At 42.0% G+C, this 18,507-nt stretch overlaps 1 protein-coding gene across 1 annotated transcript; it reads left to right on the top strand.

Moving 5' to 3' along the window:
* Positions 1-318: 318 nt before the first annotated feature.
* LOC308112707 (uncharacterized protein) lies at positions 319-13,902 on the top strand. Its single transcript, XM_080468428.1, has 2 exons — positions 319-424; positions 11,720-13,902. The coding sequence occupies exon 2, from the start codon at positions 11,898-11,900 to the stop codon at positions 12,807-12,809; it is 912 nt and encodes a 303-aa protein (XP_080324554.1). The 5' UTR covers positions 319-424; positions 11,720-11,897; the 3' UTR covers positions 12,810-13,902.
* Positions 13,903-18,507: the final 4,605 nt, after the last annotated feature.

The following is an 18,507-nucleotide window of genomic DNA, read 5'->3' on the forward strand; positions in this document are numbered from 1 at the left end:
ACTCCTGAGGAGAAGTTGTCATTTTATTTCTCTTCAACCTTCACAGAATGCCTTGACTGGGTTAGGGACCCATACAGCTCAGCATCCGTTGCTGGAAAGGACATGACTTTAAAGGAGCAAGAGGAACTCATTGAACTGAAACAAGATCGTGGTTTAAAGCTAAACTTTGCTGATCTTCCTTTGGACAGTTTTTGGTTATCTGTTGCCAAGGAGTTCCTCATTCTGGCCAACAAAGCTATTTTGACATTGCTCCCGTTTTCAACCACATGTCTATGTGAGCTGAGCTTCTCAAGCTTGACTGCGATAAAAACTAAAAACAGAGAGACTGAGAGCTGTTGAGGAAGAGCTTCGTGTGTGTCTTTCGACCATTCCTGCCGGGATATCCATTTTGTGTTCATCGAAACAGGCCCAGGTTTCACACTAAGTGAGTATGAATACATTTAGAAACTATATTATTAACTATATGTACTGTGTGTCATTTTGGTTGGTGGTGTGCCCCAGGATTTTGTAAATATAAAATGTGCCGCGGCTCAAAAAAGGTTGAAAATCACTTTTAAATGATGGTAGACCCACAAGGTTTGATATTAGATCAAGAGGACATTCATGCATTGACTTGGGACTGGCTTCTTCAGTTCTAGCGAGGAGCAGGGAGTGGGATACTTTAGATAGATGCTCTATAGGGAGTGATCATTTTCCAATTATGATAAAGTTTGGGATTACTCTGTTGAAGGCCAAAATCTTTGGATTTTAGTAAAGCAAGGTGGAGGGAATTTGTTGAGGGGTGTAACAGGGACCTGGACCAGGTTAACGAAGGATCTGTGGATGAATGGTGGGAGTCTCTGTGTGGGATTACTACTCAAAATGTTGTAAATTCATCCCTCAGAACACAGGAGCAAAGGCAAGGGTGAGTGTGCCCTGGTGGAACAGAGCATATACTGAGGCTGTTCAAAAGAGGAATAAAGCATATAGGATAATATTAAGGAAGTTCCCTTCAGAACAGAATGCTGTTGAGTATAAAAGACTGAGGACAGTGGCTTGTAGAATAATAAAGACAGCAAAACGAGAATGCTGGAGGAAGTACTGTAGCAAGCTGGGTGTGCAAACGTCAGTGGCAGAAGTTTGGTCAGCTGGGCGGCGTATTTTGGGTGTCTGCAGGTGTAGGGGTGTTCCTGTTCTGGAAGACAGGGGGATAGAGGCCTTGAGTGACAGGCAGAAAGCAGGTATGCTGGCTAGGAAGTTTCAAGAAGTCCATTGTGGGGATAATATTGGGGAGGATGGGCTCCGAGAGAGGTATAACACTTTGGTTAATCAGGAGTTTAAACTTGGTGTAAACTGTGATCATTTTGTTAACTTGTTCTTTTCACTAAGAGAGCTACAGAATGCTATAAGTAGAGGAGACAAGACATCACCAGGTAAGGATGGGATAGGTTATGAGATTTACAAAGAATTTGATGAATATGTTTTGAATGAGATTTTAGCACTGATAAAAAAAAATGTATAGGGAAGTGGAGAGGTGCCAACTGCATGGAGGCATGCAGTGGTGGTGCCGATGTTGAAGCCAGGTAAGGAAGCTAAGAGCCCAGGGTCATACAGACCAATAGCTTTGACTGCAGTACTTTGTGGAAAGAATGGTGACTGATAGACCTGTGTATAAGCTGGAGAAAGAGGGAAAGTTATCAAAAATTCAAAACGGGTTAAGGTTAGAAAGAGGAACAATGGATTCAGTTTTATTGTTGGATAATGATGTCAAGAAGGCCCTGACCAATAAGGAGGCTGTTGTTGCAGTGTTTCTAGACATCGAGAAGGCCTATGATATGTTGTGGAGGGAGGTCCTCCATACGATGCGGGAGTTGGAGGTTGCATGTTTAATTGGATTAAAGCTTTTTTACATTACCGTAGAATCCAAGTGAGGGTAGGGTGTACGTTGTCTGAGGTTATGGAAGTGGACAATGGGACGCCGCAGGGCAGCGTAACAAGCCTTGTGCTTTTTAATGTGATGATTAATGATGTTTTTGAAAATATTGATCGGGGTTCTGGACTTTCGCTGTTTGCAGATGATGGGGCGATTTGGAAGAGGGAAATATATAGTTTATAATGGGGAAAATGCAAGGAGCCCTGGATAGAGTGGCAGAGTGGGCGGGAAGATGGGGGTTCAAAATTTCTGCTGAAAAAAGCAAATACTTGATATTTGGAAATAAACGTAGAGTCGCGCCTGAAGGGTTAAGCGTGTATAACAAATCTTTGGAAAAAGTAAAAAATTTTACATTTTTAGGTGTGCACTTTGAGAGAATGACTTGGAAGACCCATATACACAAAACTGTGAATAAATGTGAAAAAATTATAAATATTATGCGGTGGGGGGCAGATAAAAGCACTCTGCTCATGATTTATCGAGCAATGGTTCGCTCTTCTCTCGACTATGGGTGTTTGGCGTATGGGAGTGCAGCAAAGACGAACCTTGTTAAACTGGATGTGGTGCAGACTAAAGCCTTGAGGGTCTGTTGTGGAGCAGTTAGGAACACCCATATCCCGGCTCTTCTAGTGGAATGTGGAGAGATGCCTCTTTGGCTGAGGCGAGAAAGGTTAGGCCTCCAGTATCCTGGAAGAATCCAGAGCCAGGAAGAGTGTAACACGGTGAAATGTCTGCTTCAGGAAAGTTGGGAGACAGCTCAGGGTGGGCAGGAGAGAGGAGCATTTGTTAAAAGAGTATGGGGGAGAAATCCCCTGAGTTTTCGATATGGCTCCGAGGGTGGTGAGGCCCTCTGTCCCCCCATGGGTGCTTCCAGAGGCTGATATATACTGAACTGCTAGAGACATTCTCAGGGAAAAGGGCAAGGGAAACTCTGCTGATATGGTCAGTGAAGTAATCAGTGAGCACTGGGATGGACACGTACAATTTTATACAGATGGGTCTGTGGATCCTTCAACCAGTCGAGCTGCGTTTGTCCCTCAGGCCATCAGGCCATACAACTCCTCACTGGGGGGGAGGAGGTGACAGAGGACAGAAGGGAAGTAACAGTAGTAGCCACCATCCACCTCACCATCCACATCTCACATACCATAATGCAAAACTGCAATATGTAATTGTCTATTCACTGCAAATGATTATACTTGTGCAATAATTCTGTCTGTAACCACAGTGCAATTTAACGTCCATCCACTTTCACTATTATATTTTATTAGGAGTCTTATTCTTTTTGCCATTTTTATATTTAGTTAAGAGTTTATATTATTCTATATTTTTTGTACTAAATTTTGGCAGGAGTTTTATTTACTCTTTTTGCCATTCTACTGTATATCTAGCTAAGTCAAGGTTGGTTAAGAGTTTATAATATTCTATATTTTTTGTACTTAGTACTTAATTTTGGCAGGAGTTTTATTTACTCTTTTTGCCATTCTATATCTACCTAAGTCAAGGTTGGTTAAGAGTTTACATTATGTTATATTTTTTGTATAATATTTGCAAGGTGTCTTATTCTTTTTGCCACTTCTATATTTAGTTAAGTTAAGGTGAATTACATGGGTCACCCGGCTAGCTCAGTTGGTAGTGCATGAGACTCACAATCTCTAGGTAGTGGGTTTGTGTCCTACGCCAGGTGCCACCCTCCCGTGGGCTCACCACCTGCAGGAAAGGTTCTTAATCTGTGTGATGTGATCTGGGTGATAGTCCTCAGACTGTGACCCGGAAATGGATAAGTGGGAGAAGATGGATGAATTAACTTTTTCTGTAACTCATCTTTGTTATCCTCTGTGTGCTGCTCCTCTTCTATTAAGCTGCTGGAACTCAAATTTCCCTGATGGAGTCATCCCAAGGGATAAATAAAGCAAAGTCTAAAGTCTAAAATGACTTAAAAAGTGATGTAGGAATTGGATCTAAAAGGCAGGTTGTTAGGTTAACTTGGGAGAATACTCCACCATGTGTTCTTGCTTCAACCAGAGCAAAACAGTCCAGTAATTCCTCAGGTGAAGACACCAGTCCAGGTGCATTAAAAGTTAAACTTTGTAAAGGTAAAAGACTGGATCTGATGTCATTGATTTTGCTTCTGAGGTGGTGGGCATAATCCTCACAAAAGGAGGCAGTGGGTGATGAGTTTTTATTAAAATTGGTGTTTGTCAAAAGGTTGAAGGTGGAGAAGAGGAGATTGGGGTTATTTTTGTTGTCTCTGATGAGCTTTAAGAAGTAGAAAGTACTTGATTGTTTGACTGTTTGATTGTAAGATTTGAAATGGTCATGGAAAATTTCATAGTGAATGGTGAGTTTTGACTTTCTCCACCTCCCCTCAGCAATCCTGTAGTTTCTTTTGTGTTGATCGTTTTCTTTGTTTCTCCATGGTGCTGGTGGTTTGGCTTTATTTATGTTTCTTGTGATCATTGGGGCCACCAAGTATAGATTTGACTTTAGTTTATTGTTAAAATTGTCAACAATAACATCACATGGAGCAGCTAAAGTTCAGCAGGGATATTCTGTAAAAGTTCTATAAAATTTTCAGCCACCGATGAAGTTATGTAGCATTTCCTCACCGTTCTGACCGGGGCCTCCTGCTGATTTAGACCAATATAATAAAAATACATGACACACTTTTAACAGGTTATTACATGTAAATGGATAAAAAGTGACTATTACAATAAATATGGTGTGGTAGTAGGTAGTATGTAGTAGTCTGGTAGTAGAGTGTGGCAGCTCCAATCCTAATACTATCAAATTTATTTCAGATCAAGAACAAACTTGAAATATTCAAACTTAAAATATTATTCCTTCAGATTGAAGAGTATAAAGAGATACACGTTCTCTGAAAACTTCATTGAGATATCTTGATTATTCAAGAAACTGCAAGTGTTTTTGTGTAAAAAGTTACATTTGTTTGTGCACCTTTAAAAAGAAAAAAAAAAAATTATTGCACTAATTCATAAAATTTGTTTGCCTATAAATTCCTCATTTGTTAAGATATCTGAATGGTTTTGGGGTCATCTTCTTAATTTTTTCCTACTCTTTCCAGTGGTACCAGTCACATTCTATTTGGTTGACGTTTTAACATGCCACTTTCAACAGCCGTGTCACACTTATTGTGCAGTTTTATGTCAACATTACAGATCACAGCTGGCATTATTTTGCAGTTGAACGTACAACAGGCTGTTACAAATCGATTTATGTCTTCCTGTTGTGGCTCTTCAATAGCAGACGTTACCCAGTAAGATGGATTCTGGGAACGCATTTGGGAAAATGTAGTCCTCCGCTCTCGCTCAGTGATGGGGGGGGGGGGCATTTTATTTATGGACGATATAAATTATTCTTAATGGGGCCATAAATCAATGACGCACAGAACAAGTTAAGGTATTTTTCTTTGCAGTTGCTAAGGTCAAATTTTGCAGTTTTGTTTCTTAAATGTAAGACAGCTTCATGAAAAATTTCTTCCTTTAAGATTATTTTGTCAACAAAAACAATCTATTACCACTCTGTGTATTTGGGTGTTTGTGTAGAGAGATGCCCTGGAGGAGTCATTAAATATCTCTAACAGCTATTTCGGGGACACAATGTGTGTAGTGGTTTCCACATTTGACTTACCGCAGGAATGTCTCCAGTTTGAATCCAAGTTGAACCTTTCTGAGAGGAGTTTGCATGTTTTCTTTTTTTTTTTTTTTCAACAGACCATTTTTTAATCACATGGATATCTGGCAAATATTAACATAGTCAGTCAATTATAATCACACAGTTGAGTTGAGAAACACTCACACATACAACTCAGAAAGAAAGAAAAAACAAACAGAAACAGAAACACATCAGTCATTACACAATTTAAAATTGTTTAAAGTTTAAGTTGGGACCTGCTATAACCTCCACCCGAGACACACATCCTACATTTTCAGACATCTAGGTCACTCTGAGGGAACTTAATCCTTTGGATATATTGAAGGAAAGGACTCCAGATACTGCCAAATTTGTCGGATAAGCCAATGGTTGAGAGCCGGATTTTTTCCAGTTTAATGAAATAGAGAATATCTCTTATCCAGCGAGTATGAGAGGGAGGTCGACTCGATTTCCAGGTGATCAGTATGAGCCGTCTAGCCAAGAGAGTTGTGAACGCTATAACATCTCGTTGGGGCTTGTGGAGTGACGCTGAAGGGGAGACACCAAACGGAGCACAAAGTGCATTTGGTTTAATTGGCCTCTCTCTGGAAATGTGCTGCGAACAAAACTGCGGGCCTGTAAATACCTAAAAAACTGGTGTTTAGGAAGTGAAAAAGAGTCTGAGAGCTGTTGAAAAGATGCAAATGTCCTATTAATATATAGGTCTTTAAAATGTTTAATTCCCAAATTGGACCAAATCAGGAAAGCATCGTCTGTTTGGGATGGTGGAAAAATATGGTTTGCAACAAGTGGAGCATGAACAGATATCAACTGGAGACCAAAGTGTTGTTTAAACTGAACCCAGATCTTACAAGTGTTCCTAACTATCAGGTTGTTTGTATAAGGTGAAATGGACGAATGAATGGGTGAATGTACTAAAGCCTTCAATGACACAGGAGAGGCAGACTTGGCTTCGAAGACTAGCCATGTTGGAGTAGGTTTAAGGGCCTCAACTTCAAGCCAGTATTTTAAGATTCTGATATTTGCGGACCAGTAGTAGAATCTGAAATTACGCAAAGCCATTCCTCCCAGATGACGCGGTCTTTGCAAGTATAGTTTTTGCAGCCGAGCAACCTTTTTATTCCAAATGTACTGCAAAATCAGACTATCTAGCTTGTGAAAAAATTTTGGGGGGAGAAAAATTGGTATGCCCTGGAAAAGATAGGAAAACCGGGGGAGGATATTCATTTTCACCGAATTGATTCGAGCGGGCAGAGATAAATTGAGTATAGACCATCGTTCAAAGTCTTCACGGACACGAGTCAGAAGCGCCTCAAAGTTGGCTTTATATAAATCTTTAAAGTCACGTGTGACTTGGACTCCAAGATATGTAAAGCTATGGTGGGCAATCTTAAAGGGGAAATTTTGCAGTGGTAACCCTGATGCAGCAGCATTTATGGGGAGTATTTCACTTTTATTTAAGTTTAACTTATATCCTGATATTTCACCAAATGAAGTGAGAGTCGTAAGGGCAGCAGGAACAGAGACAGCCAGATTGGAAATGTACAACAGCAAATCATCGGCATAAAGAGACACCTTCAGCTCTATACCATATCTCCGAACACCAATAATAGAGGGATTAGAACGTAAAGCCAGAGATGGAGGCTCAATGGCCAAGGCAAAAAGTAACGGGCTCAGCGGACAACCCTGTCGAGTAGAGCGATGTAAACAAAAATACTTTGAATATGTGTTGTTTGTGCAAATTGAAGCCGTGGGTGATGAATAAAGCAGCCTAATCCAGGAATTAATTTTTTTTTTTAAAGCCAAATTTCTCTAAAGTGTAAAAGAGGTAGTCCCACTCTATCCTATCAAAAGCTTTTTCTGCATCTAGGGATATCAGAGCTTCGGGGGAATTGGAGGTGGAAGGGTTGTAAATGACATTAAAAAGACGCCTGAGGTTGGAAAAGGAGTGCCTGTTTTGGATAAATCCGGTTTGGTCTGGGGAGATGATTGATGGGAGTATAGTTTCTAACGTGAAGCTAATAATTTAGAGAGTATTTTAAAATCTGTATTAAGTAAGCTTATAGGTCGATATGAGGAACAGTTTAAAGGATCTTTGCCTTTTTTGAGAATAACAGAGATGGATGCCTGAGACAAAGCTTTGGGAAGGCGGCCTAATTGAAGAGATTCATTAAACATGTTGAGTAATAGGGGAGCCAATTTATTCCAAAATCTTTTATAAAACTTGGCCGGATAACCATCTGGACCTGGACTTTTCCCACTTTGTAAGGAAGTAACTGCAGTTTTTAATTCCAAGATGGTAATTGGCTCCTCGAGTTTCTCCGCCACCGATTGTTCAATAGAGGGAATATCTAAGCCCTCAAAAAATCCATCAAAATTTGGAACGGAAGTATTGTGATCCGAAGAGTAAAGAGACATGTAGAATTCCTCAAATGTCTTATTAATTTCAGAGAGGTCTGTTGTAATACCCGTGATTGTTTGAATTTGAGGAATTTGGCGAGCTGCCGAAGCTTGACGCAACTGGTGTGCCAGAAGTCTACTGGCCTTATCACCATGCTCGAAAAACCTAGACCTAGTCTGAAGGAGAAGTTCTGTAGATCGGTGTGTAGCAAGAACATCATAATCTGCCTGCCGCAACAAACGTTCTTTATACAACTCAGGTGAGGGGGAGGCGGCATACCTATTATCAAGCTGAGATATTTGTTGTGCCAGATTGGTAAGTTTTTCTTTTCTGAGCTTATTCTCATAACCAGCATATGAAATAATTTCTCCTCTAATATATGCCTTTATTGTCTCCCACAGAAGGGAGGCTGATATACCTGGGGTCATATTGGTGTCAGTAAAGAAGTCAATTTGCTGAGAAATAAAGCTCACAAAATCCTCACTGGAAAGCAAGCGTGGATTTAAACGCCACTGTGGGCGTTCATTAACTAAATTTCTGAAATGTATTTTCAAGGAAACTGAGGCATGGTCAGATAATACCATAGCTTCATATTTACAGTCAGTGACTGATGGGAGTAACCTATTGTCAAGGAGGAAGTAGTCGATTCGGGTATATGTATGATGAACATTTGAGAAGAAGGAATAGATTTGCTATTGAATGATGAATGATAGATTTGCCCAACCCATCTATTCTTCAATTTAAGATGGTCTGTAACTTTAAGGTGAGTTTCTTGCAAATAGATGATATGCGCCCCCAGGTGTTGAAGGTAGTGAAGCACCTTGCTACGTTTGATAGGATTATTAAGCCCTTTACAGTTGAGACTAGAAAATATTAAATCCCTTCCTGTTGGTATAGTTGATGTGTTAGACTGTGTCATGATAGGAAAACAAAGTTACAATATAAGAAAATAGGTGGTGGTCTGCAGAGTCCCTGAAAATATGACTGATGTGAAAACATACAATAAAACTCAAAAAACCCATCCTCCCACCCACCCACATTGGCAGAAGCATCTCCCCAAACGAGACGCGCGCATCCCTCCCACATCCTGTTAACAAACACTCTAGTCTAGTCAAACACTGAACTAAACTCACCAACTGTTATTGGCAAGCTTGTGTGAAATGTGACATATTGGTAAACAAAATAGTTTAATATAAAGTAAGAACCTTAAAACTAGGCAAGATTTAATTAACTCTTCAAATATGAACATTTTCAAACATTGGAATTAGAACAAGGCACACGTTAAATAATGATAGTAAATTCAATTTAAAAAAAACAAAACAAAAAAACAACTTGAAATTAGAGCAACACCTGGAGGTGCATATGTGCAGACATTATCAAAATACACCTGGGCTAAGAAACCCACATAAAGTATAACTATAACATACATAAATAAATAAAAAAATAAAATAAAAATAAATTAATTAATTAAAATAAAAATCAGACCGTCATTTGTAGTAAACCATGTCCATAACGTTTAAGTATCCAGAGCAGAGACATCACCAGGCAGGACTCATAGGAGCTCACCTGTTCACTGGCGGGTGTATTAAACTGTTTCAGGACTGACCGCTTTCTTAATGTGTTTCTGTATGAAGTCTGAGGCTGAGGCCTGGGCGTCAAACCTGTGGGTCCGGCCGCTGGGCAAGGTGATGCGGAGAGTAGCTGGAAAGACGAGACCAAACTTGATGTTGGGGCATGCGTGACGCTCCCTCTTCACGGGAGTGAAGGCGGCTCGTTTTTTAGCCACTGTCGGGGTAAAGTCCGGAAATATGGAGATCCTGCTCCCGTTGTACAGCAGCGGTGACAGCTCACTGGCTCGACGCAGGATTTGGCTGCAGACCTGGGAGAGGTTTACACGGACAACGAGTGGTCGCGGCGGCTCGCCCTCCCTGGGTTTGGCACGTAGTGAGCGGTGTGCCCGGTCCAGCACAGACTTATCGTCCAATCGGAGCAAGTCTTTGAGGAACCCGGCCGTGTACTCGGTGGGACGAGGACCCTCCGCACCTTCAGGTAGGCCCACCAACCGCACATTATTCCACCTAGAGCGGCCCTCCAGGTCCTCGCACTTCTTCGTCAGCGCCTCGACTTGGGTGGTTAGCTTAGCAGCCTTCCCCTGGAGGTCGGCTAGCAGGGTAGTATGCTCGTTAGCTGATAGCTCGAGGCCTGCTACGGTCTCACCGTGAGCTTCAAGTTTACTCTCCAAAGGTCCCAAAGCTGCGGATAGTTCCCTTTTCACGGTCGCGGAAATGACAGAGTAAAACCTGGAGATGATATCCGCACGCATGTCATCCATCATCGTCTTTATGCTTGCCAGCAGGACCTCGTTAGCATCCGTCTCACGAGGGGAGTCGGGCTCAGGAGACAACCGGGACTTAGCACGGCCCGTCTTAGCCAGGTCGGATTTTGCTCGGCTAGTCATTTTTGTTGTCGCAGCTGAAGAGCAAAAGTCTCAAAAGTATAGAACGAGCAGTTATAATGCCCAGTGTACACGAATGGTTAGGATTTTTGTGAAAATATATTGTTAAAAGGTCACATTTCAGGGAGCCACTAGGAAACACATCCTACATCCTCAGTGCTCAGCAGCGCCCCCCCGAGTTTGCATGTTTTCCTTGTGTGAGTAGGATTCTCTGAGCATTCCGGTTTTCTCCCATAGTCCAAAAACAGTACTGATATGACGTGGAAAGCCTGTGAATTGAATGTGTTGAGAGGCAGATGATACTCGCCTGATGGCGCTGTCTCAGTGGCCTCAGCTCTTTTAATATTGGTGCAAGAGCTGACTTCTTCTCCACTATCATTGAGTTTAACTACTTCACCTGTGAAAACAAAACAAAAAGCACACACTGCATTAAACCTGTATGAAAGTTTTAGACAGCGACAGGGTGAAAAAATAGGATTTCACATCCTGAATTGACCGCCCCCCCGCCATCTTTTTTGCAGGATTTAATCACAATTGCCTCAAACGTTGGCACAGTGCTGCATATAAACTTTGGAATAAGCGCAGAAAAAGAATTAAGCAACACTGAATTTTGTGACTTTAAAGGATTCAGAGGAGAACAGGAAGCAGGTGATATGAAAGTGACTAATGATGACAAGTCTGATCAACATTTCTCAGCTGCGAAATGTGGATGGTGCCCACAATCAATGAAAACACAAATATCACACTTTTTTCAAGCTGGTTTGTTGCAGTTGTCCTCTTAGGTTGGATATTTTTCAGGATCATTTAGAAAAATCTTCAGTTTGCCAAAAGTACAAGTTGCCAAACTGATCAACAAGCTGGAGCACAACCTGATCTGCTGCTTTTCTCCCAGCCAACGCCGACCCAAAGCACAACAGTGATGAACAAGGTGAAAGTTTAAACTGTGCTGGAACGGCAATGCTGGGTTTCCATGTACTTTATTACAAAGGGAATAATGGAGGTGAAGTGGTTAGTGCTCTCGCCTCACAGTCAGAAGCTCCTGGTTAGAGTACAGTTGAGGAGTTTGCATGGTCTCCCTGTGCATTGAGACTAACTGGTACTATATATTTCCTGATGAATGTGTGTGTCAGAGAGCTGCACAATATATCGCAAATCTATTGTAATTAAGACAACAGATATTGCAAAAGACTGACTGAAAAGACTACAGTGAGACAGACAGTTTGCATGACTGTCTGTCTCACTGTATTTGGGTGTCAGCGCTCATTCATGTCAGCAGGTGAGCGGTGCTCAGAGCAGCAGGTGAGCGGTGCTCTGAGCAGGTGAGCGGCTAAACCCAACTACTGGACGGAAAGAACCGCACGGAAAGAACCGGATTCCTAAACCGAAAAGGTGATTGCCTTCCAGTTTCTCTCTGTTTGTGCTCTGTTTTAGCTCCTATTAGCACCTGTTTAGTCATGGCTTCCCCCTCCTCTCCTCCTATTTTTTCCTGCTCCAAATGTCAGATGTTTAGCTACACCTCGACCTCAGTTACTGACACAGGGACCTGTGAAAAGTGTAGCTTTATTGTAGCACTTGAGGCGAGGCTGAGTCAGCTTGAGGAACGTCTCCTCTCTGTCGAGCTTAGGGCTAGCCCTGTAGCTAGTAAGCAGCCGCCAGGTTTAGCTGGAGCGGAGCGTTCTAGCTTAGCAGCGCAGGTAGCTGCTAACTTTAACCCCCCCTCAGTGGCCCCCGAGCAGCCGGGGGAACAGGGCGGTTGGGTGACTGCCAGGGGTAAACGTAGCAGAAAGAAGTCTACCGGACACCCCCGCTACACCCCGCAGGCCTCCGTCAGTGTCTCCAATATGTTTGCCCCACTCAGCAGCACGCTGGTTGAGAAGGACACGCTGGTTATTGGCTCCTCAATAGTGAGACACGTTAACCTAGGACAACCAGCGGCCACAGTTAGCTGCCTGCCTGGGGCCAGAGCAGGCGACATTGAGTCCCAGCTAAAGCTAATGACCAAGAGTAAACGGAGATTTAAACGGATTGTAATCCACTGCGGTGGAAACGACGTTCCCCAGAAGAAGTCTGAGGTCCTCAAAGCTAACGTAGAGTCAGTGTGCACATACGCGCGGACCATTTTAGATGAAGTAGTTTTCTCTGGCCCCCTCCCAAACCTCATCAGTGACGAGATGTTTAGCCGCACGTCATCTTTTAACCGCTGGCTGTCAGGGTGGTGTCCCAGTAACTCGGTAGGCTTCATTAATAATTGGAAGTCCTTCTGGGGCAAGCCTGGTCTCATCAGGAGGGACGGCATCCATCCCACGTTGGATGGAGCGTACCTCTTATCTAGAAACATAGTTAAAAGCTTAGCTCCTCCATCCTGACGCACCAGAGTGGGGACCAGGCAACAGAGTCGCAGTCCTACACGCCTCTCTGAGTTTCCCTCTCGGCAGTCGCCAACCATAGCTAACTTAGTTATACATCCCATAGAGACTGTGTCTATCCCTCGGACCACCACAAGTATAAAACTATCTAAACCTAGGAAAATAACTTCTAATGACTACAAAAACTTAATCCGTATCAAGTGTGAAACTAGACAAAATCAAGACAAAAAAATTAAATGTGGTTTCCTAAACATTAGATCTTTATCATCCAAAGCTCTTCTAGTCAATGATCTGATAACCGAACACAACATTGATCTCTTTGGATTAACAGAAAGCTGGCTACGTAAAGATGAGTATGTTAGTCTAAATGAAGCCTCCCCTCCAAGTCATACTAACACTCAAATAGCTCGTGAAAGTGGTCGAGGAGGGGGCGTGGCAGCCATCTATAACTCTCAGTTACTAATTAATATTAACCCAAAACCCAACTTTAGTTCTTTTGAGAGTCTGAGCATGACCATGCGACACCCGTCAAATAAAATAGTAAATTCTGTAGAATTTGTAATCATTTATCGTCCTCCTGGACCTTATTCAACTTTTTTAACTGAATTCTCTGAATTTTTCTCAGATCTAGCCCTAACTAAAGATAAGGTTATCATGGTAGGAGACTTCAATGTTCATGTTGACGTAGAAAATGATAGTTTCAGTGCCAGCTTTAAATCTACACTTGACTCTCTAGGTTTCTCTCAGGTAGTAGACGGGCCTACCCATAAACATCTACATACCCTAGACCTTATTCTAACTTGTGGTTTGAATATAGAGCATCTGACCATCTCTCCTCACAATGATTTCCTGTCAGATCACTTCTTAATAACCTTTGACTTTGTTCTAAATAGTTATAAACCTCCGGCTAAAGCCGTGTTAACCAGGTCTCTCTCTGATAACATAGTAACTAAATTCAAGGAAAGAGTTCCCTCTGCTATAGAATCAGTAGTGAATCTTCCTGACCCGTATACTGTTGCTAGCTCAGACATTGAATACCTAACAAACAGTCTGACAGATATGCTAAAAACAACGCTAGACGACATAGCTCCTCAAAAAATGAAAATGAAATAACAGGAAAAGTCATCCCCATGGTTTAACTCATCAACCCGCGAGCTTAAACAACGCTCCCGTAGATTAGAAAGAACTTGGCGTTCAACAAAAACAGACCTAGATTATATAGCCTGGAAGGATAGCTTCAACACTTATAAGAAAGCTCTGAGTAGAAGTAGAACTAATTACTACTCATCCTTAATAGAGGAAAACAAAAACAACCCTCGGTTTCTTTTCAGTACTGTAGCCAAACTGACCAAGAACCAAAATAGCGTTGAGCCCACCATTCCTATCAATATATGTAGTGAGGACTTCATGAAGTTCTTTCAAAATAAAATTACAACGCTTAGGGATAACATCCATCAAACCCTACCGTCCGTTAGCCCCATAACAGAGGAACTGGTTAAACCTAACACTCATCTGGAATGCTTTCAGCAAATACAACTAGTCGAACTAAATTCCCTTATTTCTTCTGCTAAACCAACTACTAGCCTGTTGGACCCAATTCCTACTAGAATTCTGAAAGAGGCACTGCCACTAATTAATAATTCTATACTCGCAATTATTAACCAGTCTCTAACAATAGGCTATGTGCCACAATCCTTTAAACTAGCAGTTATTAAAACTCTCATAAAGAAGCCAAACTTAGACACAAGCCTTCTCTCAAACTACAGGCCCATCTCCAACCTTCCTTTCCTGTCAAAGGTTCTGGAGCAAGTAGTCGCTAAACAACTCAATGATTATCTGCACGAGAATAATCTGTTAGAGGACTTTCAGTCTGGCTTCAGAATGAACCACAGTACAGAGACTGCACTGCTAAAAGTTACTAATGACCTAATGGCCTCAGATAGAGGTCTTCTATCTGTTTTAGTTCTTCTGGACCTTAGTGCCGCATTTGATACTGTCGATCATAATATACTTTTAAGGAGATTAGAAGATGCCGTCGGCATTAAAAACTTAGCCTTAAACTGGTTTAAATTATATTTATCTGACCGGTTTCAATTTGTTCATGTAAATAACAAATCTTCAATGCATGAACGGGTCCGGTGTGGAGTACCACAAGGCTCCGTCCTCGGACCGATATTGTTTAATCTCTATATGTTACCACTCGGAAATATTATTAGGAAACACAACATTAACTTTCATTGTTATGCAGATGATACTCAGCTATATTTATCAATTAAACCCAATCAGGCCGACCAACTTGTTAAATTAGAGTCCTGCCTCAGGGACGTTAAGTCCTGGATGTCTATCAACTTCTTAATGCTCAACACATCCAAGACTGAGGTTCTAATCGTAGGTCCTAAAAAGCTCAGGGATAACTTTTCAGACAGTCTGATTAGGTTCGATAATATTACCTTAACCTCTAACAGTGATATTAGGAACCTGGGTGTTATTTTTGATCAGGATCTGTCCTTTATTTCCCATGTTAAACATGTCTCCAGGACAGCCTTCTTCCATCTAAGGAATATTGCAAAAATTAGAAACTTCTTGTCCTTCAAAGATGCAGAAAAAATTATTCATGCCTTTGTGACTTCAAGATTAGATTATTGTAACTCCCTAATGTCAGGATGTCCAAACTCCTCTGTTAGGACCTTACAGCTAATGCAGAACGCTGCTGCACGTTTACTAACCAGAACTGGAAGAAGAGAGCACATCTCCCCAGTCTTAGCATCCTTACACTGGCTTCCAATTAAATCTAGAATAGAATTCAAGATCCTTCTGATCACATATAAAACTCTTCATCAGAAGGCTCCGTCCTATATCGAGAAACTTCTAGAAGTGTATCACCCTCCATGAGCCCTTCGCTCTGAGGATGCAGGACTGTTGGTAATCCCTAAAGTCCTTAAAAGTAAAACAGGAGGCAGGAGTTTCAGCCATATGGCTCCTTTACTCTGGAATCAACTACCAGCCTCGGTCCGAAAGGCCGACACCATTAGTTTATTTAAGAGTAGACTAAAAACCTTTCTTTTTGATAAAGCTTATCCTTAGGAATAAAATAGGACCACTAAGTTGAGCTGCTATAGGCCTAGACTGCTGAGGGGATTTTCTCTCTCCCGTTAAAGGGAGTAACTCTACATTTGGAGCTTCTGTTTCTTGTCTTTCTTTCTTTCTCTCTGTGTAACAACATTACTGGAGCCACCAGATACTGCCGCCGTCTTTTTTCTCCCTGACAGGAGGAGAGCAGGATCCAGGGGATCAGACCCAAGACTCACAGAGTGGAGTTACGACGGTCCTACTACCCGACCCCACCACAGCACCGGGACCCCACCGCAACGGCACGGCCCTTAAACTCCAGACTGAGATTGGTGCATCATCAGACCAACGCTCATCATAGACTTTTCTTAGTATTTGTACTTATCTGGCCTGTCTGCCACTCTCTCTCTCCCTCTTCTTTCCTCTCTCTCCCTGTCCTATCCCATGTACTTCTCCCCCCAACCGGTCAAGGCGGATGGCCGTCCTTCCAAAGTCTAGGGTCCGCCCCACGGTTTCTTCCTGAAGAGGGAGTTCCTATGAACTTCTCTCCATGGGAGGGAGTTTTTCCTGGCCACTGTTGCTTGTTACACCTGCTTGCTTTGGAAGGGTTTAGTTGGGTCCTGTTGTACTCTATCATTGTAAGAGCGCTTTGAGATGTTTGTTGATGTGATTTAGCGCTTTACAAATAAAATTGAATTGAATTGAATTGAATTTGCTTGTATATTTCGCACTCTGCCTTCATGCTCTGCAATTTCAAAATGACAAAATTAAAAAAAATTATAATCACAATGAAAATAAATTTTGCAAAGAACTAATTACAAACATTTTAATCTGTAACATCCCCCTTTATTTCATATCTGGTAACTGCAGAGCAGAAGTAACAGGTAATCAAGAAAATAACCAAAACAAAAAAGTCATTATGTTGTTATTGTTACACTTATATTCATAACATATATATGGAAATATGTTATTTCTGTCTGAATTATATTGCTGCTATTGGTATTTTTCTTATGGTTACATAATGTGGCTATGTGTAAATGTTAATGTTACGTGACTAGATGTAAGTGTCCTCATCTGTTCTTATTTGTAATTAAAACTGCCCAGAAAAACCAAAACAATACTTGACAACATTTTGCATGCCACATGTTGTACTAAAACAGTGCAGCCCAAGCTTGCATGACTCACTGTATTTGCTTCATGATGGCCAAGTGACCTCTCAATGGTGTAAAAACATTAAAGACCTTGTTCACAGCTGACTTTTTTTCAGGGGTGAGAATAGTAAAACAGATAAAATAACGTGACTTTATTTTTTGTGCATGTCTAGTTTACTTTCAAGTCTTAATGATTAACATAAAAGACTATTTTAATCCATTTGCAGTTTCTAAAGACCTCTGCAGAGAATATTGTACGTAACATCTATCATGTGCAGTTTCAGGACCTTCAAACAGAAGTAGCTTAAAAGTAAATAATTACTTTCATCAACATCCTCACAGCAACAGTTGTACAGTCTATAGGAGCGAGTGTCTGAATACACCAGCACCGTCACTGAGGGAGCACTTCATTCAAACACCTCCATTCGAACCATGATGCCATGTGTCAAACGCATTTTTAGTTCAGGGGCCACATGTAGCTCAATTTCATCTTGAGTGAGTAAAATAAGTACCATAATAACCTTCAAATTTGAACCTTAAAGTTTTTCTTTGTTGTGGTGTAGAGTATATGTAATGAAAAAATTTGGATATTTTCACAAAACCAAACAATTACTTTTGAAAATTTGTTAATTTTAATGAAACCTTCAGGTGACAAACTACAGTGACATGTCAAAAAAAAAACGTCCCTTATAGCTGTTGCATTCTGGGTGTTTTTACAAACACACCCTGACAGCATGGTTTTGAGGGTAATGCTAGTTCACCAATATCTCAGCTCAAGTCTCTGTTGTGTTGTGTCTGTTACTCTAAAGAAATTAGTTTGAAAAAAATCTATGTTTTCTTTGATATTTTGACAGTTTGCTTGGTGCTTTGGCCGGATTGCAGCCTTTTGCGGGCCGATTTTGGCCCACGGACCTTATGTTTGACACTCTTAGTGTATGTGTAACAGGGTTATAAATAATAAGAATAATAGTAACTACAAACAAACAACACTAGAAACAGCTGTGTTTCTTTCTGTGTGTTCCCGTGGTATAATCAACATTTCAGACATGTCATCCAGGATCCGGCCCTTCTTCTTGTCCAGCTCGCTCTTCATAGAAGAAGCTTTCCCAATCAAGACCCGGGGGGAGGGGTTATGGGGCGGGTGGAATATGAGGCTCCTGGGGGTGTAGAGTTGACTGTTCTCCGACCGGGGCCTGCGCCGGACTTCGCTTTCCTGGGTCTGGGGGCGGGGCTGGTCCGGGGTGTGGCGGCTGGGGCCGTCTCTGCCTTGCCGGGTTGGGGGGGGCGGTGGGTGGGCCTGTTCCCGGGGGTGCGGTGGGACTCGCCGCCGGGGTTGGGGGGGCTCTCGGCCCGCTCGGCCCGGGGGCCCTGCTCCGGCCTTTTCTCGGTTTGGCGGCTTGGGTCGGGGCCTGGGGCCCTGTGCCCTTTGTCCTTCTCTTGTGGGCCCCTCTTGCCCGGGGGGGATTCCTCTCTGCATT

Source organism: Lipophrys pholis (genome assembly GCF_963383615.2).
Source record: "Lipophrys pholis genome assembly, chromosome: 7".
Classification (NCBI taxonomy): domain Eukaryota; kingdom Metazoa; phylum Chordata; class Actinopteri; order Blenniiformes; family Blenniidae; genus Lipophrys; species Lipophrys pholis.